Here is a 26,632-nt window from a genome sequence, read left to right as displayed (position 1 = left end):
TTCTCATCTGAAAAGTTTAATGATAAACATTCATAGAACAAATTATTTTATAATGAAGCGGCTTTACTCTGAAGGTGCAATTGCAGATCACAGAGGTAACGTCACATCCTGGCCTCACTTCACCTGGGACCCGATATTCTGTATACCTGCTTTCTCTTGCTGTGTGGGATGTTGGACAACAAGAAGGTTTGTACCAATAAATGGGGAATTGGCTGCTGTGCGGGATGTTGGACAACAAGAAGGTTTGTACCAATAAATGGGGAATTGGCTGCTGTGCGGGATGTTGGACAACAAGAAGGTTTGTACCAATAAATGGGGAATTGGCTGCTGTGCGGGATGTTGGACAACAAGGAGGTTTGTACCAATAAATGGGGAATTGGCTGCTGTGCGGGATGTTGGACAACAAGGAGGTTTGTACCAATAAATGGGGAATTGGCTGCTGTGCGGGATGTTGGACAACAAGGAGGTTTGTACCAATAAATGGGGAATTGGCTGCTGTGCGGGATGTTGGACAACAAGGAGGCTTGTACCAATAAATGGGGAATTGGCAGGATAAGATTAAATTGATTCTAAAGGTTCATTCTTTACTTTTTTTTAAATAAAAAACATGTCATACTTACCTGTTCTGTGCAATGGTTTTGCACAGAGCAACCCAGATCCTTCTCCTAGCCCCTCCCCCCACAGAGTACCCCCATTGCAAACTGCTTGCTCTGGGGGCACTTGTCCATGCTTGCTACCAAGTTGCCTCTTTGTGTCCATAAGAGTCGCAGATCATGGTTCTCGAGCACATTGCTGGATTGGGATCGGGCTTAGGTGAGTATGGGGGGGGGGGAGGGGTTGAGAGGAGGCAGCACTCAGAAGGTTTTTTACCTGCATGAATAGACCACCTGCCTTTAAACCCACTTTAAAATGATTGTCCATAGGTAAGCATTTGAACAGCCTGTCCATAGGCAAGGATCTGATTGGGTAGCAAACCATCTGGCTTCAGAAATATTGCTCTTTGTTCATTTATAGTGGACCATCATACTGCAAATGACTCAAACCACACCCCAAATCCACACAATCCTTTGTACTTTTAATGGAGCAGCACAGTAGCTCAGTGGATGGTGCGTCTGCCTTGCAGCACTGTGGTCTTTGGTTCGAATTCAGGTCGGGACGCTACCTGCATGATGATTGCATGTTCCCCCTGTGCTTATGTAGGTTTTCTTCCAAAATACATGCTGGTATGTTAAAGTGATATTAATGGCTAAGGTTTTTTTCTACCTTCATACATTCTGTGCATGGAAGTAAAAAAACCTTCAGCCCCCCAGCCCCCACCAATCCCTACCTGAGTCCCCTTCGATCCCATGATGTTCACAAGAGCCTCTGCTCTGCGGGGGCTCTCCATCGTCGATGGCTGAGACTGCAGTGGGAAGCTATTGACTGCTGCTGTCAATCACAGCCAGTGAGCCAATCAGGAGGGAGCCGGGGGGGTCGAGTCACGGTTCTATGTGTCTTATGGCTGCATATACAACCGCTTGCTCTGGGGGCTTGGCTCGAGAGGAGGAGCCAGGTGGAGAACCTGAAAAGAGAGGGATCGGGCTGGCTCTGTGTAAAACCACTGCATAGAGCAAATAAATATAGACATATTTGTTACTTTTTATTTTTAAAAACGATACTATAATACCACTTTAAAGCAGAAGTAAAAAAACAAACATGTCTACTCACCTCATCAGTGGGATATTGCAGCTGTCCCACACCGGCACTAAGACTGAGAACTGAATGATCACATGACCACTGATTGCTCAGTTCCCGGAACAGAAAATCACTGCTGTCTGCCTCCCCCAGTGCTCAGAGGAGCACCGGGCTGGAGAGGGGATTGAGGGCAGCTGGCTCAGGATCTCAGCTGAGAGCCTGGGTAAGCTGTCAATCAGGCAGCTGGGTGAATCTTGACAACATGGTCAGGATCCTTCCAGAGCCTAATGTGGCTCTATCCCACTGTCTGCTGATTCTGGGTCACAGGTGTGCACTCCTGTGATCCAGAAGACAAGACAAGAAGAAGACCAGTTAGACCAAAAAAGTATTTTGATTGGCTTTTGTCTAAATTGGCTCTAATATGTGAGATAAGGGACTTTAGATTGTAAGTTCCTCAAGGGCAGGGACGGATGTAAATGTACAATGCTATTTAAAATGATGGTGCTATATAAATAGCAGTAACAAATAGTTCTGAATATTCACATGCAATAGTTGTACATTTTTTCGTCATAACAGTTCATACATAGGGAAAGAGACAAATCTTACAGAAAAATGTTCAGTGCCATAAAGTACACAATGTTAAGTTTTGCTTTTTACTGAGGCTTAAGTACAGATGATACATTTTTCCACTTAGCATAAGAGGACACTTTGTGACCTGAATTCACTTTCAAACTATACCAACTAGATTTTTAAGAGGTAGAAGTTAGAGAGAAGAGATTAGAGAAAAGCTAACCACCACCAATCCCAAACATGAGTCAGATGACAGATTTTCATGGAAACTGATGACTCCATCTGGAGTTAAAAATAATATTTTCAAGTACATAATCCATTTGGCAATATCTTTGAAACAACATGAAATGTGTTTTGCTGTGCTGTTTTATTAACATTGATTCGATTCCTGCAAGTAGCTTGCATCAACTTTGAGAGCAGAAGGTTTATAGGAAACGCTATGTTGGGAGATCACTGTAGGGCATGTTATAATTAATGTTTCATAGGGCGTCCTCATATCATACACATCTGTAACTGACTTCTGTAGAGCTTAGAGGCAACTAGTGCCAAGGCCATTCAACCTGAAGTCTGGGTTGTTTAAATTACCATTGCAAGACTGTAGCACTTGTAGCTCCTGGTTCAAGACAATCATCTTTTTGGCACGAAATGAAGACATTGAACAGCGAAAGGACCCTGTGACTGAGGAGCTTGTGTCAGGGTCTGATGTCCTTCCACCTCCGCAATATCGCTGAAGACTTTTCCGAAAGTGTATGGTGAAAAGTCCATAAGTAATAGGGTCCAGGCATGCATTAACCAGACCAAAGATGAAAAGGATGTGTGTGGTGGACTGTGACACCTTCTCTTCCATTGTCTCTGGGTAGAACCAGTACCACAAACCCAGGAGAAAGTAAGGTGTCCAGCATATGATGAAGGAGCTGACTATGACAACACTCATCTTTAGAGTCCTCATTCGTGCCTTTGGAATGTTGTTTTTGGAGCGTCGCAAGTAAACTTCCTTAGAGGAAACTAGAATGAAGGAAAGAGTCTTACAATAAAAACTGAACCGTTTACCCCAATTTTACACATTCCTGATACCAATACAAAAAAGAAGAATCATTATTTTTCATCAGTATTAATTTGGAGAATGAAAAGACAACATGCATTTACTTTTATTTTTTATAAATTTTACTCTGTTTTTACCACAATGGCACCTACAATGTTGCCTACTATGTTTTTGAGGTAAGAAAGCAAAAAATAATGAACAGGTTCCTATACAATCTCCCCAGTGAGTCTCCAAACTTTCTAAACAAAGGACTGGTTTACTGTCCTTCAGACTTTGGGAAGAAGGGGGTGGCCAGTGAGAGTAGAAAATGCCCTATCATCAGTGGGAGTAAACAATGCCCCATCTTTGGTATTAGGGGGAAGAAGAGTGCCCCATCATTAGTTTTCGGGGAGGAATAGTGCCCCATCATTGGTATTAGTGGGAGGTATAGTGCCCCATCATTGGTATCAGTGGGAAGAAGAGTGCCCCATAATTGGTATCAGTGGGAGGAATAGTGCCCCATCATTGGTATCAGTGGGAAGAAGAGTGCCCCATAATTGGTATCAAGGGGAGGAATAGTGCCCCATCATTGGTATTAGGGGGAGGAATAGTGCCCCATCATTGGTATTAGGGGGAGGAATAGTGCCCCATCATTGGTATTAGGGGGAGGAATAGTGCCCCATCATTGGTATTAGGGGGAGGAATAGTGCCCCATCATTGGTATTAGGGGGAGGAATAGTGCCCCATCATTGGTATTAGGGGGAGGAATAGTGCCCCATCATTGATATCAGGGGGAGGAATAGTGCCCTATCATTAGTATCAGTTTGAAGAAGAGTGCCCCATAATTGGTATCAGTGGGAGGAATAGTGCCCCATCATTGGTATCAGTGGGAGGAATAGTGCCCCATCATTGGTATCAGGGGGAGGTATAGTGCCCCATCATTGGTATCAGTGGGAGGAATAGTGCCCCATCATTGGTATCAGGTAGAGATATAGTGCCCCATCATTCGTATCAGCGGGAAGAAGAGTGCCCTATAATTGGTATCAGTGGGAGGAATAGTGCCCCATCATTGGTGTCAGTGAAAGGGATTGTGACCATCATTGGTATGAGTGGGAGGAATAGTGCTCCATTGTTGGTGTCAGTGGGAGGAATTGTACCCTACTGTTGGTGTCAGTGGGAGGAATTATACCCAATTGTTGATATCAGTGGGCAGAATATGGAGCAAAAGTTTGGAGACCACTGCTCTATAGGATAGCTACATCTAATCTTTTAATTGGGCAGTCCCAGTATTTTTTTGAAGAAACAGTAAGAACCTTTTTTTTAAAGTAGACCTGTACTCCAAAAATGAAGCATTGCTATTAGACAAAGCATTTGTAATTTTAATTGTGCCTAAGTTGCCCTCTGAAGATCTACCTTTTTGTCCTGAATTTCATCTGAAAATATCAGTGCATTTCCTGGTATGTGTGGGTGTCCAAACACCCCTGTATCTAAGGCCTCATAACTGTCTATCTGCAGCATACGATCTAAGGCACTGCTGTACCTGACTTCTAATCTTGGGAAATTTGAAGTGAGATTTGGTGATCAAAACAATGAAAATAGTATCGCCTGAATGCCTTTTGTTGGTCAGATCAGCATGTGAATAGACTGGTCCAAGACAGATAGGATCAGCTTGTCAGGCCATGGTGGCCAACTGCACACAGACTCCTACTCCCTTTTGGATAAATGAGAATGAAATTAGTAAAAATGGCTTCAGCTCCTGTTCTTCACCTGTAGAGAACTCCTCAGATGCGCTTCGCCCCTTTTAGGGGCTGAGTTGCAGATGCGAAACGCATCTGTGAAGTTCTCTACAGGTGAAGAACAGGAGCTGAAGCCATTTTTACTAATTTCATTCACATTTATTCAACAGGTCGTTGGTATCTGTGTGCAGACGGCCACCATTTTGAAGTAGATTTGGTGGTGTCACTGAAGTAGGGCTGGCTACTACAGTGATTGCCAGCTTCCCTTGAGGTCCCTCAGGTATGAGCTCTACATACTAATGGGCCAATGTAACTATGCAATTAATTAATTCAGAGTTTTCAGGGGCAGAATATTTGTATGTGTATGTGTAGCTTTCATGGCGAGGTTGAAGGAATAAAGACTGTTTTCTCTGCAAAGTGAGTGTTTACCTTCCAATCTGTACGTTTACTTTGCTAAATAATCAGTCTCTATTCCATTAGAAAGACAACTTCACAGAATTTATGTAGTCTCCAAATATTTTTTGCAAAGCCTTATACTGCTGTAGGTATATAGACAGAACTTACGCGTTCCCTTGCTCATGCGCTTGGATATCTCCAGTAGGATCCGTGAGTAGCAGGAGATCATGATGAGCAGAGGAAGCAGGAACAAGCACACGAAGCTCACCATGTTGTACAAGGTCTCCTGCCAGTGCTCCTGGAAGCTGCCCCACGTCGTACACTGGGTGAAATTTCGTGGCTCTGTGATCGTAACTGTATGAAACAGAAAAAGCTGCAAAAAAAAAGAGACCCGTGAGCTGTGAGATGTAATTTTCTAAAACATTACCTTTTCCTTTTAAAGGAAAATATTCTCTTCAACCAGGATGTTGCATCAATGTGTTCTAAAAACTAGTGTTTCTCAAGCTTAAAAAGTATGCAAAATCCTCAGGCACCCCAAAAATGTTAAAAACGTAAATGCTATTTATCAATTGAAAGCCTGAGCTTTGGACAATGCAAACAACCACTTTGACAAAATTAAAGTGGTTCTAAAGGCTCAAGGTATTTTACCTTCTGGGTGCAACTCCCTCCAGTCCCCCTAGTGGCCTTGGGGATGCGGACCACATCCAGGTGACACCAGGGTTGGAAAACATCTGGAAAAAATATGGCCTTGGGACGTCCTTGGAACTGCGTATACACAGTTCCAAAGCCAACTGGGCTTGGACATGCTCGGCCATTTTCAGCTGGGCGAGCATATATACAGTGAGTCAGTGATGTCATGGTGCTGCCTGGTGCTATGTTGGAATGAACACCAGCATGCAGCACAGACATGGAGTCCTGGAGACTGGAACCCTGCATTGCACCATCCATCCACGGCTGCTGGAGACTCCCACCACACCACTGTGAGCATGGCCACACAGAGTCCCAGAGACCAGACCCCTGCACTATCCATCCATGGCTCCTGGAGACTCCCATGGCCACAATCTCTTGTATCATGTCCATGATCTGACGGCGTGAAAAGGGCACACCCCTTTTGACAATGTACTTGGTACAAAAAGTGTTATGGAGGAGCCTGCATGCCGGACATCATGCTGCCGGATCACAGAGATCCGACTGCCATCTTAACACACCAGCTGGTCATTGTATTAGGCAGCTTTTCACACCAAAGAAATTGGAAATTGTCTGGATTTTTAACTATTACTCAATAAACCCTTTATTAATAATTTGAAATGACTACACTGTGGCACCATCCTTTTTTGCTCTGTACCGAGCATTTAATTCCCCAGGAACCCAGGTGACCATCCCAGTACCCAGAGGAGGGAGATCCACATCAGGCCATATTGCAGCTTACCATTAAGGGGACCTCTGGCTGACATCTCACCACCAAAAACTACAGAGGAGGGTTTCCATCCCAGGCTGTATATTCTATTCCACTGTAGAGGGGACCTTTGGCTGATTATTACATACTGCGCACTTAAAAATGCGCATCTGGTGAGTGTGCATTTTTACTATACCCCGCACATCACCGGATTATCTGTTCACCACTGGGATAAGAAGATTCACTTATCTGGATTAAGTGCTATTTACTTGAATTTTTATTTGGACATTTATTATTTATATATTATTTATTTTAATATTATACTTTCAGATTTATGAGCACTTTGGACATTTTTAATCAGTTTTGATATATTTATTAATACCAGCAGTATCATTGAGAGATTTAGCACTTTATGCGTTCTTGGTATTTATATTTATTTATATATTCATTTTAGCGCTGCACATTTCTTCCTATTTGTTATTTAGAAGGCTTACGGTTTCCTTTTTAGTGTACTAGCTGCTTTTATTACTAAGCACCGTATAAGGTAGATATAAGTGAGAGCACAAAATGAGTAGAAGCAGCTGTGCACAATGTAATAAAAAAACCCTTAAAATGAGCAATAAAAATGATGGTGTGCAGCGCTAAATAGATATAATCAATATATAAAAATTGGCGTACAGCATAGAATATTGATCAGAATAAAGATCATACGGTTAAAATATCAAGAGTTATAAAAAAGTTCATAAGGTGACTGAAGTGCTCAATGTTCCTGTGACTTCAAGAAAGCGGTGAATGTGCATATAGGTGTATAAGAAATGCGCACTCACCAGAACACGCAAAATAGTGCGCGGTTTTTGTAATACATCCTGATGTCATCTAATGGTCATCATAGGATAAGGTAGGAATCTAGTAAACCTCCTCTTAAAGTGGATGGATCCTTGGATTTAGGGGTGATGAACCAGGATTATCCAGAGTTCCCATTAAGGGAACGTTTTGAAAACAGATCCAATTCTTTCCAAAATCCCGGGATTCCTCTGCCGTGCAACCATGGACAGGCTGATCCCCGACTAACACACTGCCTGTCCATGGACGCTTAGCATTGCACTTGGTGATGTAAGGTTTGGATGCAGCTGCTCGGCCATGGAAACCCATTCCATGAAGCTCTCTACACACTGTAGTTGTGCTAATCTGAAGGCCACACCAAGTTTGGAGGTCTTTAGCTATTGACTCTGCAGACAGTTGGTGACTTCTGCGCACTGTGCGCTTCAGCATGCGCTGACCCCGCTCTGTCATTTTATGTGGCCTACCACTTGGTGGCTGTTTTGCTGTTGTTCCCAGTTGCTTCCACTCTGTTACATACCGCTAACAGTTGACCGTGGAATATTTAGTAGCCAGGAAATGTCACAGATGGACTTATTGCACAGGTGGCAACCTATTACGGCACCAAGCTTGAATTCACTGAACTACTGAGAGCGACCCATTCTTTCAAAAAAGTTTGTAGAAACAGTCTGCATGCCTAGGGGCTTGATTTTATACATCTGTGGCCTCCATGGCCACAGATGTATAAAATCAAGCCCCTAGGCATGCAGACTGCTTCTACAAACTTTGATTGGAACATCTGAATTCAATGATTTGGAAGGCTAGCCCAATACCTTTGGCAATATAGTGTATGTTCAATGTTATATAACAGGCCACAGGGATGTAAATAGTTTTTTGTTGGGGTTTACATACACTTATCTGAGACTCTTGACCTTACTGTTCCCCCGTGTTTAGATTTATTTATTGTAGATGATCATTGCTCCTTGACAGTTTTGCAACTGTCCTTTCATTCTTTGCTTGAGCTTCAGGCAGCAAACAATGAAATAGAATAAGCACTGACCCCTACTCTCACCAAAGAGAGCAATTATTTCTGTTGTGGACAAAATTACACATTGTACTAACAAGGACTAAGCGCAAGAGCACTCATATGGGACCTACAGAAATACTTATGCCCAACAAGAATGCCTAGCTTCTTTATGGAAAGTATTCATATGGCCTAAGGCAGATTTTGAAGACGTGCATTTTCACTATCCCTTAGAGTAAAACTGACAATTTTATGACAACAGCTGCCTATCAATGATAAATGTGAACTATATATATTTTATGTGCAGCAAATACACAGCATTGTACTAAACAAACTGGATTGGATATTATTAACCAGTTGCGGATTGCCTACCACAGTTTTACTGCAGCAGAATGACCCCGCTGCACTGGATCACATACAACCAACATTCTCAGATAGGGGGTACACGTGCCCACCACCTGATCTGTGCTGTCGTTCACTACAGCACAAGTCAGCAGGTTCCAGCCAATGATTTATTGTGATCTGCTGATTGGCTTTCTAAGAACACATGGTTCTGTGCATGGGAGCAGCCATGTGTCTGTTTTTTGTCCCTGCAAAGCAGGATTAAAAAACAAACACATCTAGTAGTAAAAGCAGCACACATTATACAAATCTCACATTGTTAGGCACACAGTTAACGCTTTGATTGCCCCTAGATGTTAACCCCTTCCCAGCCAGTGTCATTACTACAGTGACAGTGTACAGTATTATCACTGATCAGTGTATTAGTGTTACTGGAGATGTCAGTGTCAGTTAGTCAGTTCCCACACAGTGTCAGATTGCCCGCTGCTGATCGCTACCATTACCAATATAAAATTAAATACATAAATAAAAATTCCAGTATACAGTATATACTGTACCATTGTTTGTAGATGCTAGAAGTTTCATCCAAACTAATCAATATAGACTAACTGGGATTTTTTTTTTCACCAAAGACATGTTGCAGGGGCAGGGGCAGACTGACAACTCATGGGGCCCCCGGGCAATAGGGGATAATGGGGCCCCTGTGTCCTTGCCCAAACTCAAAAAAGCCTAAGAAAAAGGTACCAGGGGCATCTCATGGGGCCCCCTACTGACCCAGGCTCTCGGGCAGTGCCCGAGTTTCCAAATGGTCAGTGCAAGGGGCCCCATGAGATACCCCTGGTACCTTTTTCATAGGCTTTTTTGAGTTTGGGCAAGGACACAGGGGCCCCATTATCCCCTATTGCCCGGGGGCCCCAGTGCAGGGTACATTTTGACCTAAATTTATGAAGAAATTAAATTTTTTTATTGGATATATTTTATAGCAGAAAGCAAAAAATATTGTTTTTATTTTCATTTATATAATGAAAAATAAAAAACCCAGTGGCGATCAAATACCACCAAAAGAAAGCTCTATTTGTTTAAAAAAAAAATCTAAGCCCCTCTCCATTCATCGATATATACAGGAGCCTCAACTGTCCCGGGTCTCTCTCTCTTCATTGGCTGAGACACAGCAGTGGGAGCCATTGTCAATCACAGCCCGTGGTCCAATGAGGAGAAAGCAGGGAGCGAGGCCTAGCCTCTATGTTATAGCAATATTATTAAAAAGTTTGGGAACCTCATTTGAAACTGGAGAATGTGGCATCAAAATGGACAATGCTGAAATTCTGGTGCATTCTCTGTGTCAAAAGTTATCTTTAGATGGAAAACCTTTCTAAGAGAGGGAAATACTAAGAAGTATGGGTCAACTTTAATCCATGTTTCTCAGAGTTACACTGAGAACATAAAGGGGGTGGATTTATTAAAGACAAAAAGTAGTGGTGCACTGAAATGAAAATTCTGGTGCCGAAACCAAAAATTCAGGATGAAAACCGAAATGGACAGTTTTTAAAATTTGTTTATATTTTTCAAATGCATTTGTTTTGGAAAAAATACACTTTAATGATAACCCCCCCCAATATATATCCCAATTTTTTTGTAAAATATGAAAGATGATTTTACGCTGAGTAAATAGATACCCAACCTGTCATGCTTTAAAATTGCGAACGCTCATGGAATGGCGTCATACTACAGTACTTAAAAATCTCCACGAGTGACGCTTTAAAAATTTCTACAGGTTACCAGTGTAAAGTTACAGAGGTGGTCTAGAGTGAGAATGATTGCTGTTGCTCTGACGTGTGTGGCGTTACCTCACATGTGTGGTTTGGACACCATTTACATATGTGGGTTTGGCCTACATATGTGTTCACATGGGAGCATGGGGGGGGGTGCTTTAAACTTTTTTATTCTTTTTTTTTTGCACTATACCTTTAAAAAAAAAAATGTAATCACTTTTATTCCTATCACAAGGAATGCATGCATCTTTTGTGATAGAAAAAAGTAGTGGCAGGTCCTCTTTAAGGAGAGATATAGGGTAAATAAGACCCCACCTCTCTCCTCTACAATGTAAAGCATTAGATTAAAAAAAATCATTGATCTAGTGCCTTAAAAAAAAAATGCATCTGGAACCGGAAGTGACATCGCTCCGGTCCTCAAAGGGCATAGAGATGAGTGAAGACCATCTTTCCTTCACTCATCTCTATGACCAGCAACTGGATTGTTCAGTGGTTTCTCATGTAAGGCTAAGAACTACTGAGCGGTGGTCAGAGGTGGCAGCGGCGGGTGGACAGTGGAGAGGGGCGGCAGTGGCGGGCAGCGAGGGGGGCAGGGTTATTTTTGGCACCTGTATTGGTGCTTATTTTCATATTGGCCAATGGACGACAGAGGTGTTTTCGGCCGAAACGTTTCAACTACTGAAATTTCAGTGAATCCCTAACAAAAAGACTTTGCACTTTGTAAGCGCAGTTGCTCCAGAGCTTGATAAATGAGGTGACATTTCACTTTGCAATGAATACCCAATCGCACGCATGGAAAAAAAGAAGCATTTTTACTTGTACCTGATTGGATGATGGAAGTCAGCAGAGCTTCCCCTCATTTACTACGCTATGGAGCAACTGTGCTTTCCCTTTAGTATATTCCCCCAAAGTGCTGTAAGACCTCTCTGAGCAGTCAGTTGGATGTACAAGTATGATCTTACTACCATCAGCCACTAGCTTGCTCCTCTGTAGGTGGTGCTCAACTGGAGTGGTGCTACAGGTGAAGAGGAGGTCAGGAGACACCTGGTTTCTCTATGGTTTCCTAGTCCCTGAGGGCAGGGTTCCGGTTGGCTAAGTTCAGGGGTGGACTGACAACTCATGGGGCCCCGGGCAATAGGGGATCATGGGGCCCCTGTGTCCTTGCCCAAACTCAAAAAAGCCTATGAAAAAGGTACCAAGGGCATCTCATGGGGCCCCCTACTGACCCCGGGCCCTCGGACAGTGCCCGAGTTTCCAAATGGTCAGTCCGCCCCTAGCTGCGCTGCATTCAGGTGACCCCTGGCGGTCATCTTGGGTCAGCAGAGCCGGTATAGATCCATGCCTCCCGGCTTTGGCGTGCTTTTGAAAAGTGCCCAGAGTAGGGCAAGATCATCCGTCTGTCTGGGAATGTGATTAGTGGCACGGAAAGGTTCCTGGTGAGTAGGGATTCTGCATGGAAGCCTCCCCTATGGGATTGGACCGGCCAGGACACATTTTGAGGACAGACTCTGATGGTGCATCTTACCTGCTGCCTCTCTGCACTCAACTGTGACTTTTTCCCAATGCGGTGCTCTCCCACTCGGGTTGTTTGTAGATGAGCATACTCTTCAATACAAGTTTCTGAGTTATCTGCAACCGGACTCTATGTTGTCACTACTGCTACACCTACCCACCTGTAAACGACAGGTGGCTTCTTTTTAAATTGTGGAAAGGAAGAAATTTGTATTTACTGTCTGCAGAAGTCCCCCCAGCCCCCCTAATACTTACCTGAGCAGCATCGCAATGCATCGATGTGCAGGAGAACCTTGGGCTGTCCCAGGTCTCTGCTTTCTCATTGGAGGTCATTGGCTCCTGCTGCTGTCAATCACAGCAAGTGAGCCAATGAGGAGACAAAGGGGGTGGGGGACACATAAAGTAGAGGTTTGGGAGTATGCCTGCTTGGATGCCCCCATAGCAATATGCTTGCTATGGGGGCACCCAACAGGAAGAAGGAGCCAGGAGCACCAGCAGGGGACCAGAGAAGAGGAGGATCTGGGCTGCTCTGTGCAACACCACAGATTGCAATTTCCATCATATTTATGTATTTCAGGTACTTCTATAGCACCGTCAATTTATGCAGCGCTTTACATATATATTGTACATTCACATCAGTCCCTAACCCTCAAGGAGCGTACAATCTAAGGTCCCTAACTCACATTCATACATACACATACTGGGGCCAGTTTAGACAGGAGCCAATTAACCTACCAGCATGTCTTTTGGAGTGTGGGAAGAAACCAGAGTACCCGGAAGAAACCCACACAGGAACAGGGAGAACATGCAAGCTCCAGGCAGGTGGTGCCATGGTTGGGATTTGAACCAAGGACCCTAACACTGCCATGTGGGAGTGCTAACCATTTAGCCACTGTGCTACCCTACTACATATGTGAAATTGCAAGAAAACTACAGAAAAAGTAATGCATGAACTTTAGAAATCGCGCTGCAGCAAATCACAAATGTTAAGACACTGAAATTCACATTCATTAGATGCGATTTCAGGTGTGATTTCAATTCCCAAATCGCACCTGAAATTGCATTGGTATGACTGGGCACTAATGTGTACAACTATCGTATACAATGTATAAAATAAAAAATAAAAAAGGATGACATTTTAGATGGTTCTTTTTGCACTGACTGCATCTAGAAGGTATCTGTGGAAGTCCCATTTTTGTTATATTTGTTTGAATAAGGCATGCTGGCACAGACACGGGATATTTTCTCATGATGTTTGTGGCTAGGTTCACACCAGTGCATTTTCAGATTTGCAAAAAAGCACTGCAGCCCATTTAACATGATTTCTTAGATTTCCTATGGCTCATGTTCAAATCTGTGCATATACATGCGCTTTTTGTGCGTTTTCTGTATGGCAATGAACACCTCCCTCTAGCAACATCGAACACATCCCAAAAACACAAAGAGCATGAAAAATGCTTGTGAAAAACTGCAATCCATACTGCAAAATGCACCAGAACCTGCATAGGTGTAAGCCTAGCCTAACAGTGAAAGTGAAAATGTTGCAAGTGGCTACAGGGATGCCGAGCAGGTATGTGATACGGTCAAAGTTGCTTCCATGTTAAAAATTCATGCTGCAGGTGCCAAACAAAAATACCTGGAAAACCCACCGCCATGGCACCTTTTATAAACCATCTGACACCTGTGCAAACAGCAACCTTGGGTTACATAGAAGATGCAGAACGCCACATCACGCCATTAAGAATACCTTTACAATTTTGGTGGTATGTAAGTCACACATCTTATATTTATATTATATTTTATTTATTTGTATTTATATTATATTATATTTATATAACATTTTATAGTTTTTATTATTATACAGTATTTATATAGCGCCAAAAGGTTTGCTCAGCGCTGTACATTATAGTGGGGGACAGAACATGAGACAATACAGTAACAATACAATACACGAGGGGTTCGAGGGCCCTGCTCTTTCGAGCTTACAATCTAGGAGGGAGGGGATAGTGGTACAGGAGGAAGTGACTGTGGGGGATGGAGTGGTAGGAAGAGTGGAGGAGATCAGCAGTTAGGTGAGGGTGGAGTAGGCTTCCCTGAAGAGATTGGTTTTCACGGTGCGCCTGAAGGTGAGGAGGGTAGGTGACAGTCTGATGGATTGGGGTAGTGAGTTCCAGAGGATGGGGGAAGTCCTGGAGAAGTCCTGCAGTTGGGCGTGGGAGGTGGAGACCACGGAGTTAGAAAGTAGGAGGTCTTGTGAGGAGTGAAGAGTACGGGTTGGGTGGTATTTGGGTATCAGGTCGGTGAGGTAGTTTGGGGCAGCGTTATGAATGGCTTTGTATGTCAGTGTTAGTAGTTTGAATTTAATGTGTTGGGCAATCGGGAGCCAGTGGAGGGAATGACAGAGGGGGGTGGTGGATACGGAGCGGTTGGTAAGGTGGATGAGTCTGTCCGCTGAGTTCAGGATAGACTGAAGCGGGGATAGTCTGTGATGAGGTAGGCCGGTGAGGAGGGAGTTGCAGTAGTCCAGACGTGAGATAATAAGGGAGTGAATGAGTTGTTTAGTAGTGTCTGGGGTTAGGAACGAACGTATTTTGGAGATGTTACGGAGGTGGAGCCTGCATGAGCTTGCTAGCTACAGTCATGGCCGAAATTGTTGGCACCCTTGATATTTCTCCAGGAAATCATGTATTTCTCACGAAACGTATTGCATTAACACATGTTTTGCTATACACATGTTTATTCCCTTTGTGTGTATTGGGACAAAACAAAAAAAGGGAGGAAAGAAAGCAAATTCGACATAATGTCACACAAACCTCCAAAAATGGGCTGGACAAAAGTATTGGCACCCTTTCACAACTGCGGATAAATAAGAATGTTACAAGCATGTGATGCTCCTGTAAACTCACCTGGGGCAAGTAACAGGTGTGGGCAATATAGAAATCACACCTGAAAGCAGATAAAAAGGAGAGACGTTCACTTAACCTTTGCATTGTGTGTCTGTCTGTGCCACACTAAGCATGGACAACAGAAAGAGGAGACGAGAACTGTCTGAGGACCTGAGAACCAAAATTGTGGCAAAATATCAACAATCTCAAGGTTACAAGTCCATCTCCAGAGAACTAGATTTGCCTTTGTCCACAGTGCGCAACATTATCAAGAAGTTTGCAACCCATGGCACTGTAGCTAATCTCCCTGGTCGTGGACGGATGAGGAAAATTGATGAAAGATTGCAACGCAGAATAGTCCGGATGGTGGATAAGCAGCCCCAAACATGTTCCAAAGACATTCAAGCTGTCCTGCAGGCTCAGGGAGCATCAGTGTCAGCGCGAACTATCCGTCGACATTTAAATGAAATGAAACGCTATGGCAGGAGACCCAGGAGGACCCCACTGCTGACACAGAGACATAAAAAAGCAAGACTACAGTTTGCCAAAATGTACTTGAGTAAGCCAAAAGCCTTCTGGGAAAACGTCTTGTGGACAGATGAGACCAAGATAGAGCTTTTCGGTAAAGCACATCATTCTACTGTTTACCGAAAACGGAATGAGGCCTACAAAGAACAAAACACAGTACCTACGGTAAAATATGGTGGAGGTTCAATGATGTTTTGGGGTTGTTTTGCTGCCTCTGGCACTGGGTGCCTTGACTGTGTGCAAGGCATCATGAAATCTGAGGATTACCAAAGGATTTTGGGTCGCACTGTAGGGCCCAGTGTCAGAAAGCTGGGTTTGCGTCCAAGATCCTGGGTCTTCCAGCAGGACAATGACCCCAAACATACGTCAAAAAGCACTCAGAAATGGATGGCAAAGAAGCGCTGGAGAGTTCTGAAGTGGCCAGCAATGAGCCCAGATCTAAATCCCATTGAACACCTGTGGAGAGATCTTAAAATTGCTGTTGGGAAAAGGTGTCCTTCCAATAAGAGAGACCTGGAGCTGTTTGCAAAGGAAGAGTGGTCCAAAATTCCGGGTGAGAGGTGTCAGAAGCTTATTGATGGTTATAGGAAGCGACTGATTTCAGTTATGTTTTCCAAAGGGTGTGCAACCAAATATTAAGTTAAGGGTGCCAATACTTTTGTCCAGCCCATTTTTGGGGTTTTGTGTGACATTATGTCATATTTGCTTTTCTGCCTCTGTTTTATATTTGTTCCAATACATACAAAGGGAATAAACATGTGTATAGCAAAACATGTGTTAATGCAATACCTTTTTTGTGTGAAATACTTGATTTTCAGGAAAAATATCAAGGGTGCCAACAATTTCGGCCATGACTGTATATGGTTGGTTTTTCAATTTTTCAACTATAGAGAAATATGGATTAATCAAACGATAAATGGTTAGCACAAGACAAAATAGGAAAAAGTGAAGCAGCTAGCACAACATGGCAAACCCTCTGTCTCCACCAAAACAAAACACTATAATATCAATGTGGATCCCTTCGCGTGTGCACGGACACATCAGGGAGGAGCCTACGTGCTGACGTCACGCCACCACGTCCACGTGATGGTCCAGCAGCCATTTTTGTAAGTGCTTTTTATCTAATGTGGGGCAGCACAGTGGCTAAATGGTTAGCACTTCCGCCTGGCAGTACTAGGGTCGTTGGTTCAAATCCCAACCACGGCACCTCCTGCCTGGAGTTTGCATGTTCTCCCTGTGCCTGTGTTGGATTCCTCCGGGTACTCCAGTTTCCTCCTACTCTCCAAAGACATGCTGGTAGGTTAATTGGATCCTGTCTAAATTGGCCCTTGTATATGAATGTGAGTTAGGGACCTTAGATTGTACGCCCCTTGAGGGTTAGGGACTGATGTGAATGTACAATATATATGTAACATGCTGCATAAATTAACAGCTCTATATAAGTACCTGAAATAAATAAATATTGATGATTTTATGCTCCACGTGGTTGCTATTTTTTTAATAAAACATACTATACTATATGATACTGTCTTCGGGCTCGGTCAATGAGCTTGCCCTCTAGGAGGAATCCCTTTCCTTGGTTCACTGTGGGCTGGAGATGGAGACTTGGCTACTCTACTTTTGATTGTTCATTTGGTGTATCAATGGCTTCTGGAGAGATCCCACCTTCAACCAAGTCACCGGCAGGAGGAACAAGCAGGAACACCCCTTAGTGTCATTCTGCTCTGGGCTTGCTTGCTACTTACTTCTGGTGAGTGCATTATGGTGGAGGTGCAGCGCGGAAGTCACAGAAGTCATTACATTTTGTTGATTTGATCACATCACTATTTTTGGGACTATTATGATATTTAGAGGACTTATATATTTTCATTTGTTATATCATCCATTTTGTTTCTTCATTGGAGTATTCACTATTCGCAATTTCTTTTTTATGATGTTTCCTTTCTCTTTTACTATTACATTGGTCATTGATTATCATTGATTATAACACACATTTTTATTAGCGCTGCACATTGATATTATAATGTATAAAGGATTCATTACTGCTAATTATTGTTTTAGAGTGGTATCCTTCCCCTGAGGAAGAATCTGTACTAAGGTATTTGAAACGTGTTGGATTTCAGGCTGAATGCACTTGTAGTCCAAAATTGAGGTTGCAAGATGGAAATCATCTTTAACCACTTCCCGACCGGCCGTTGCATATAAACGGCCGGACGGTGGCACTGCAGGGTCGGGTGGCTGTTTATAAACGGCCTCCCCGCACCCTGCTTGTGCGCGCTCCCTGGGAGCGCGCAGCACCGCGATCCGGTGCCCGCTGTGTCCTCCGGACACAGTGAAACACCGATCGTCGGACAGGACCTCTGTACGAGGTCCCGATCATGTGATCACTGATTGGCCAATCAGTGATCACATGCAAAGTAGTAAGCAAGATGTCACTTGTGACATCATTGCTTACTACGTGTGAAATCTGTGAATGATCACAGAGGTCACATGGTACAAGGCTATTCACAACAGCCTTGTACCATGTGACAAGCTGTGACCAATCACAGCTCACTCTGTACTTCTCAATAAGTGCAAGAATGCACACAGAGAGAAAGAGAAATGATTTCATTTACATCCTATATGGGTGTAAAAGCAATCAGTGCAAAAATAAATCTTCATCACCTCCCACAAGTAGTACAGTTCTATATTTTTGGAGGATTGTTGTTTGATTGTATCATTCTCCTGGACCCTGCATTGCCAGCAGTTACTTGGCTGGTGTATGCCGTAAAGGTTTACACAATGTCATTATATGGAATGGCTTTTATCTGATTCTGCCAGGAAGAAGGTGTTCCCTTATACCAGCTGTGTGCCTTTTCCAGGGAAATAATTTATAAATGGATCATAGTATAGTAATGTCATTTCCTCTCTGACTCATTGGTAGAAATGATAAGTAATACGTTTAGTTACTTGAGTTTTCACAGGTGGATGTCTGAAAGCAGGGCTTGCATTGAAAATGTCTGCCATTCAACACTCATTTCAAGCTATGCAAATGTCAGATACTAGAGTCCAAATACTGAATGTGGACCTGAAAACAGAAGTAAAATCCATAGGAAGGTAGATCACATTTCCATTGTTTTAATTTTTTCTTTTACATTTCTTCAGTCGCTTCCTGGTTTCTGGCCTAGGCTAAAATTGTGTCATACATCCCAGGAGTCTTCATGGGCATTTTTTTTCCATCATCTGGAAGAGGAGAGGAGGGGCTTCATCAACTAAGCACACTCTTCTGCCTGCATGCCTTGGCTAAGGGCAGATGAATTTCAGGAAGTAATTGCTACATGAATCATCTTCCCTTACTCAAGATGGCCACAGCTAGAAATGCTAGGGGAGACAGCGAGTTCTGTCAAGGCGTATTGATACCCTGTGTCTCCACTATACTTCTGGCTACTGTGCAGAGGGCAGAGTGGGACAAGAGGAGAGCACGCAGCCTGTGAGAAGCATCTTGCCTACCTCTGTCATCAATGGCTATTGATCCAAGCAGGCATAGAATACTGTCGGGGATCAGCGTGCCAAAACAGATCAGCAGCTTCACTGCGCAACTCTGCATGTGGAGGAAAAAAAACAGTAATGCAGTTCCCCTGTGCCCTGAATTGGTGACTTCACTGTGCCATGACCAGGCAACCCCCTTGTGCCCTGACCTGGTGATATCCCTGTGCCCTAACCCGGTGACTCCCCTGTGCTCTGACCTGGTGACCCCCATGCTCTGTCCTGGTGACACCCCTTGTGCCCTAACCTGGTGACACCCCTGTGCCCTGTCCTTGTGACCCTTCTGTGCTCTGACCTGGTAACCCTCCCTGTGATCTGCCCTGGTGACCCCCCTGTGCTATGTCCTGGTGACCCCCCCCCCCGTGCTCTGTCCTGGTGACATCCCTTGTGCCCTAACCTAGTGACACCCCTGTGCCCTGTCCTTGTGCCCCTTCTGTGCTCTGACCTGGTAACCCTCCCTGTGATCTGCCCTGGTGACCCCCCTGTGCTCTGTCCTGGTGACCCCCACCCGTGCTCTGTCCTGGTGACACCCCCTGTGCTCTGTCCTTGTGACTCTCCTGTGCTATGTCCTGGTGACCCCCCCCCCCGTGCTCTGCCCTGGTGACACCCTTGTCTAATTCCAGTTGAAGATAAAATTTGTGTGCGCATATTCCAAGTTACACCCAGAACTAAGCATCTGTGCAGAAAGAAAAGTCAGCCCAAGTTTCACATTAAAGTGGAGGTTCAGTCTGTAAAAAAATAAAAAAATTAAAAGTCAGCAGCTACAAATCCTGTAGCTGTTGACTTTTAATAAATGGACACTTACCTGTCCCAGGATCCAGCACCGTCCTGACCTGGGCTAATTCTTCCCTAGCCTCGGGGTTCCAGACACCGGCAACCTAACTGTGGGCAGCTTTGAGTCGAAATTGTAAACGCTATATTATTATTTTTTTTTTTTTGCTAATTTTTTTACCACGAAAATGGGGCTACCCGTTATGGTCATTACATTTTTCAATTCAGAGATTGCCAGTTTAGGTACAAATCCCCTATCTCTTTGTGATCATTTTATGTAGCGCTTACAGTTCCCTGGTTTTGCTAGGATGGAAAACAGCAATTATGAATTTCACCAGCTGAATAAATCTGGTTTTGTGCCCACTCCAGTCATACACTGCGATGTGCTAGGATGCGATTATACTGGACAGGGACAGACTAAGAAGCATGTAAACTACAAAAATCAAATGATCAACGTCTTCATCTGTCTTGCTGCATAAGAAATATTGGAATAATGTACATAATAAAAAATGACAGATTTAGTTCAGCCACTGTAGACAAATTGACAGAAAATCATTAAGTCTGAGAAAATGTAATCTTACAACCTAATATGGCTCAAGATGCCCTTTTTTATCATGTATTTTCTATGTAATAAAAGAGGCAAAAGGCACTTCCCTGCAGGTAACATGGGCCTAATCCTGTAAGCATGTGATCTGTGGGACCTGTTTTTAGCTAGCTTTTGCCTTCTAGTCATCCATTTTTAACATTTAAATCACCCCCATACTCAAAAAACCCTCCCTTGACCCCACTGACCTAAACAACCTTAGACCCATCTCCCTGCTACCATTCACTTTCAAGCTCCTTGAGCGCCTGGCCTACAATCGCCTAAGCGCCCACCTCACTGATAACAACCTCCTTGATCCACTACAGCCTAGCTTCCGTCCCCTACACTCCACCGAAACCGCCCTACTTAAAATCACCAACGACCTGCTAACCGCCAAATCTACTGGCCATTATTCTGTCCTCCTGCTCCTTGACCTCTCCGTGGCCTTCGACACAGTCGACCACCCTCTCCTCCTTACTAAACTGCACTCCCTTGGCATCAGGGACGCTGCTCTCTCCTGGTTCTCCTCCTACCTATCCCAACGCTCCTTCAGCGTCACCTATAACACTGCTACCTCCCCCTCTCTCCCCCTCTCTGTCGGAGTCCCCCAAGGCTCTGTCCTCGGACCCCTCCTCTTCTCCATCTACACCTCCTCCCTCGGCAAACTAATACACTCCCATGGCTTCAATTACCACCTCTATGCCGACGACACCCAAATTTACCTCTCCACCCCCCACCTCACCCCCTCACTCGCCACCCGCATCGCCCACCTACTGAATGACATATCAGACTGGATGTCGCTCCATTTCCTCAAATTAAACCTGTCCAAAACCAAGCTCCTGGTCTTCCCCCCAGCCCGCGCCCCCCCTATCCTCTCCATCACTACTAACAACGCCACCATCACTCCCACCCCACACGCCAAAGTCCTGGGTGTCACCCTGGACTCAAACCTTTCCTTCCAACATCACGTCCAGTTACTATCAAGATCATGCAGGCTCCACCTCCGCAACATCTCCAAGATACGCACATTCCTCACCCCAGACACCACTAAACAACTCGTACACTCCCTCATCTTCTCACGCCTGGACTACTGCAACTCCCTTCTCACTGGCCTACCCAAACGAACGCTATCCCCACTCCAGTCGATCCTGAACGCAGCGGCGAGACTCATCCACCTCACCAACCGCTCCACATCCGCCACCCCCCTTTACCAATCCCTCCACTGGCTCCCGATTGCCCAGCGCATCAAATTCAAACTGCTAATTCTGACCTACAAAGCCATTCACAATGCCGCCCCAAACTACCTAACCGACCTGATACCCAAATACCACCTTTGCTCCTCACAGGACCTCCTACTCTATAGCTCCCTAGTCTCCTCCTCCCATGCCCGATTGCAGGACTTCTCCAGGACTTCCCCCATCCTCTGGAACTCCCTACGCCAATCCATCAGACGGTCACCTACCCTCCTCACCTTCAGGCGCACCCTGAAAACCCATCTCTTCAGGGAAGCCTACCCCAACCTCACCTAACACCCGACCTCACCTAACAACTAACCTCCTCCACTCCTCCCACTACTCCATCCCCCACAGCCATTTCCTCCTGTACCAGCTTCCCCTCCCTCCTAGATTGTAAGCTCGAAAGTGCAGGGCCCTCGAACCCCTCATGTATTGTATTGTTACTGTCTTGTCTCATGTTCTGTCCCCCTTGCTATTGTACAGCGCTGACCATACCCTTTGACGCTATATAAGTACTGTATAATAATAATAATATAATACAGGATGGCTCAGGGGGGGGGGGGTTTGTTGGAGGAAAGAGCTCCTTCGTAATGCTGTTTTACCTGATATACTGAGATGATCTCGCAATGATGACTGGTTTAACTACTTCAGTACCAGACACTTTCACCTCTTCCCCCCTCCCCACCCAGGCCAATTTTCAGCTTTTAGCGCTGTCACACTTTTAATGACAATTGTGTAGTCATGCAACACTGTACTCATATGAATTTTTTATCTTTTTTTTGAGACAGATAGAGCTTTCTTTTGGTGGTATTTAATCACCACTGAGTTTTTTATTTTTTGCTAAAGAAATGAAAAAAGACTGAGAAGTCTGAAAAAAAAAAGATAAGCACTAAGGAGGCAGCACTGATGGGCACTGATAGAAGGAACTGATGATGGAGCTGCACTGAGAATCATATCCATGAACGCCTTCCCAAAACTGGATGACCGCGCAGCAGCCATCTTTTGGCTATAGCACAGTCGGCAAGTGGTTAAATAAACAGATCGTAGAATAACATAATGTTACCATGCTCTGTATGAGTAATTACCAAAAAAAGTTCTCTCTATCTTTTCATGTGACAACACTGAAGAAATGACACTTTGCTACAATGTAAAGTAGTGAGTATACAGCTTGTATAACAGTGTAAATGTGCTGTCCCCTCAAAATAACTCAACACACAGCCATTAATGTCTAAACCGCTGGCAACAAAAGTGAGTCCACCCCTAAGTGACAATGTCCAAATTGGGCCCAAAGTGTCAATATTTTGTGTGGTCACCATTATTTTCCAGAACTGCCTTAACCCTCAGGACCTTGTGCTCCTCTACCTTCCGTTTGAGGATGCCCCACAGATGCTCAATAGGGTTTAGGTCTGGAGACATGCTTGGCCAGTTCATCACCTTTACCCTCAGCTTTGTTACCAAGGCAGTGGTCATCTTGAAGGTGTGTTTGGGGTCGTTATCATGTTGAAATACTGCCCTGCGGCCCAGTCTCCAAAGGGAGGGGATCATGCCCTGCTTCAGTATTTCACAGTACATGTTGGCATTAATGGTTCCCTCAATGAACTGTAGCTCCCCAATGCCAGCAGTTCTCATGCAGCTCCAGACCATGACACTCCCACCACCAGGGTTGACTGTAGGCAAGACACACTTGTCTTTGTACTCCTCACCTGGTTGCCACCACACAACGCTTGACACCATCTGAATTAAATCAGTTGATCTTGGTCTCATCAGACCACAGGACATGGTTCCAGTAATTCATGTCCTTAGTCTGCTTGTCTTCAGCAAACGGTTTGTGGGCTTTCTTTAGAAGAGGCTTCCTTCTGGGACGACAGCCATGCAGACCAATTTGATGCAGTGTGTGGCATATGGTCTGAGCACTGACAGGCTGACCCCCCACCCCTTCAACCTCTGCAGTAATGCTGGCAGCACTCATACGTCTATTTCCCAAAGACAACCTTTGGATATGACACTGAGCACGTGCACTCAGCTTCTTTGGTTGCCCATGGTGAGGCCTGTTCTGAGTGGAACCTGGTGACTAGTTATTATTATTATACAGTATTTATATAGCGCCAAAGGGTATGCTCAGCGCTGTACAGTAGCAAGGGGGACAGAACATGAGACAAGACAGTAACAATACAATACACGAGGGGTTCGAGGGCCCTGCTCTTTCGAGCTTACAATCTAGTTAAATTTAGTTCTATCTGGTGATAATCTACCAATGGTTATTTGTAGCATCTCACTTGGCTTTCCCCTAAGCTCAGTGTTGCTGCTGTTCCTGGTAGCCGCCCATAGGTGTTACCAGCATCCTTGGCAAGAGACAGGGAGGCTGCTGTGATGCTGGATTTTGAATATTTATTTTTCCCCTGGCCAACTACTGAGAAGCTTATTGACCACGGGCATGTTGAGGGAGGATATAAATATTTATGAAGTGACTTGGTGAAGGGTCTATCTCCCTGTGGTTCAGGCTGGGGAGGTGTCTGTAGTGTGTAGAGCTACCATTACTAACATATAGGACACTAAACAAAGAAAGTGTCAGAACAAACACAAAACTGAACAAAGATAGCATAAACCAAGTGTGACTAACCTGTATCAAAAGGAGAACAGAATACACATGTTGCTCACTTGCTTATTCCAAGATTAATGTGAGCTTGTTGGCATTAGTCTCCTGAGGTCAAAATAGAAATCATTAGAGCTCCCTGTAGCTGCAGATTAGTGATAGCATTACTGGGAGGTTTATTCATTTACTTGCTACCATGCTCAGCTGCACCAGATTTTGTACTATCCAGTTTTATTATTATTATTATTATACAATATTTATAAAGCGCCAATAGTTCGCTCAGCGCTGTACATTACAACGGGAGACAGAACATGCGACAGTACAATAACAATACAATGTGATACACAAGGGGTTCGAGGGCCCTGCTCCTTGGAGCTTACAATCTAGGAGGGAGGGGATAGTGGTACAGGAGGAAATAGCTGTGGGGGATGGAGTGGTAGGAAGAGTGGAGGAGGTCGGGAAATAGCAGGGGGTGGAGTAGGCTTCCCTGAAGAGGTGGGTTTTCAGGATGCGCCTAAAGGAGAGGAGAGTAGGTGATAGTCTGATGGATTGGGGTAGGGAGTTCCAGAGTATGGGTGACTCCCTGAAGAAGTCCTGGAGGAGGGCATGGGAGGAGGAGAGTAGGAAACTAGCGAGAAGGAGGTCTTGTGAGGAGCGGAGTGTGCGTGTTGGGTGGTACTTGGATATTAGGTCAGTGATGTAGTTCGGGGCAGTATGGTGGACAGCTTTGTATGTCAGTGTAAGGATTTTGAATTTGATCCGTTGCGCAATCGGAAGCCAGTGGAGGGATTGGCAGATGGGGGTGGCCGAAACGGAACGGTTGGTAAGGTGAATGAGTCTGGCTGCCGTGTTCAGGATCGACTGAAGCGGGGATAGCCAGCGGCGAGGCAGGCCAGTGAGGAGGGAGTTGCAGTAGTCGAGTCGTGATATGATGAGGGAGTGGATGAGCTGTTTAGTGGTTTCTGGGGTTAGGAACGTGCGGATTTTGTCGATGTTGTGGAGGTGGAGTCTGCATGAGTTTGTTAAAGATTGGACTTGGGGCTGGAAGGATAGAATGGAGTCCAGAATGACACCAAGTACCCTGGCCTGCGGGGACAGTTTTAATAAATCAACCCCAATATGTTGTTTAGTCTTTATGTAGGCCATGTCTGTTCTATAGTACAGCTGTCCTGTAGACATACTTATATATTATAGCCACAGCGGTATAAAGAAATGATTTGCACTTTTCCACCACCTTTACTAAAGCAAGTACCTTAGTCATGAATTCGTGTGAATATAATTAGGAATGAATAAAGGGATTTTGCTTACATTTCAAAATGTAGCCATTGGTGAAACTTCATTATTGTGTAAGGTGCCAGTTTTGTCCTGACGCTGGTCTGTGTCTATCCAGCAAGTTAGTTATAAGACTTTAGGGACTGTAGATGATACACCATTGCAAAAACTTGCCAGAAGCAAGACATTTTTAATTATGAAGAATTGGCAGAAATATCAGCAAATAGCTTGCTATAGGGACACTTGACGGGAAAGGAGTGGGCCAGGAGCGCGAGGAGGGGGACCCAAGAAAAGGAGTGTTGGGTCTGCTCTGTGCAACATCATTGCACAGAGCAGGTAACTATAACATGCTTGTTATTTTTGAAAAAAAAAATGCCTTTAGCATCACTTTAATTCTGTAATTTCCTAGTAAATTCAGCAGAAAAGTGTGTTTACCTGTGGGAGAGAGAGCACAACGCTCATTAACCATGCGACTGTCAACATGATCTTGTTCTTCTTCTTGGCATCGTTAATGGCCAGTGGGTTGAGGATGGCAGACTGCCTGTCCACACTGATTACCACAGTGACAAAAGCACAGGAATACATAGACAGAAGCTTTAGGAACATCAGTATTCTGCAGGCTATGTCTCCAGCATGCCATTGCACTGTGATGTTCCAAATAGCATCCAGCGGCATCACGATGAATGTTACCAGCAAGTCGGCGGTGGTGAGATTGAGGATTAAGATTCGTACATGTGACCTTTTCTTTCTGCTTGTCCGTGCAGCTGCCCAAAGAGCAGCCAAGTTGCAGGAGGCCGACAGCGTGAAAATGACAAATGTAATGATCACTCGCGCCTTGGCGGCCGGGGAGAAGGTGGGCAGCTGAAAATGGGTGTGAGTTCCATTTGTTGAAGTAATATTTACATCCAGGTCACATGAGCTGCTGAACCACTGTGCATTGCTGCAGGCTTTGATGCCAACTTCTTTAGAGATATTCAT

At 44.5% G+C, this 26,632-nt stretch overlaps 1 protein-coding gene across 1 annotated transcript; it reads right to left on the bottom strand.

Moving 5' to 3' along the window:
- Nucleotides 1-26,632, bottom strand: LOC149446053 (gonadotropin-releasing hormone II receptor-like). The gene is made up of 3 exons (XM_089653104.1): nucleotides 26,090-26,632; nucleotides 5,566-5,770; nucleotides 1-3,249 (listed from the first exon to the last, which is right to left on the bottom strand). Exons 1-3 carry the CDS (start codon nucleotides 26,630-26,632, stop codon nucleotides 2,774-2,776), a joined length of 1,224 nt encoding a protein of 407 aa, XP_089509230.1. The 3' UTR covers nucleotides 1-2,773.

Source organism: Staurois parvus, unplaced genomic scaffold (assembly GCF_062004578.1).
Source record: "Staurois parvus isolate SC_StPar_1 unplaced genomic scaffold, SC_StPar_1.0 ptg000698l, whole genome shotgun sequence".
Lineage (NCBI taxonomy): Eukaryota > Metazoa > Chordata > Amphibia > Anura > Ranidae > Staurois > Staurois parvus.
The sequence above is the reverse complement of the archived record's forward strand: the minus strand, read 5'-3'. Positions and strand labels throughout refer to the sequence as shown.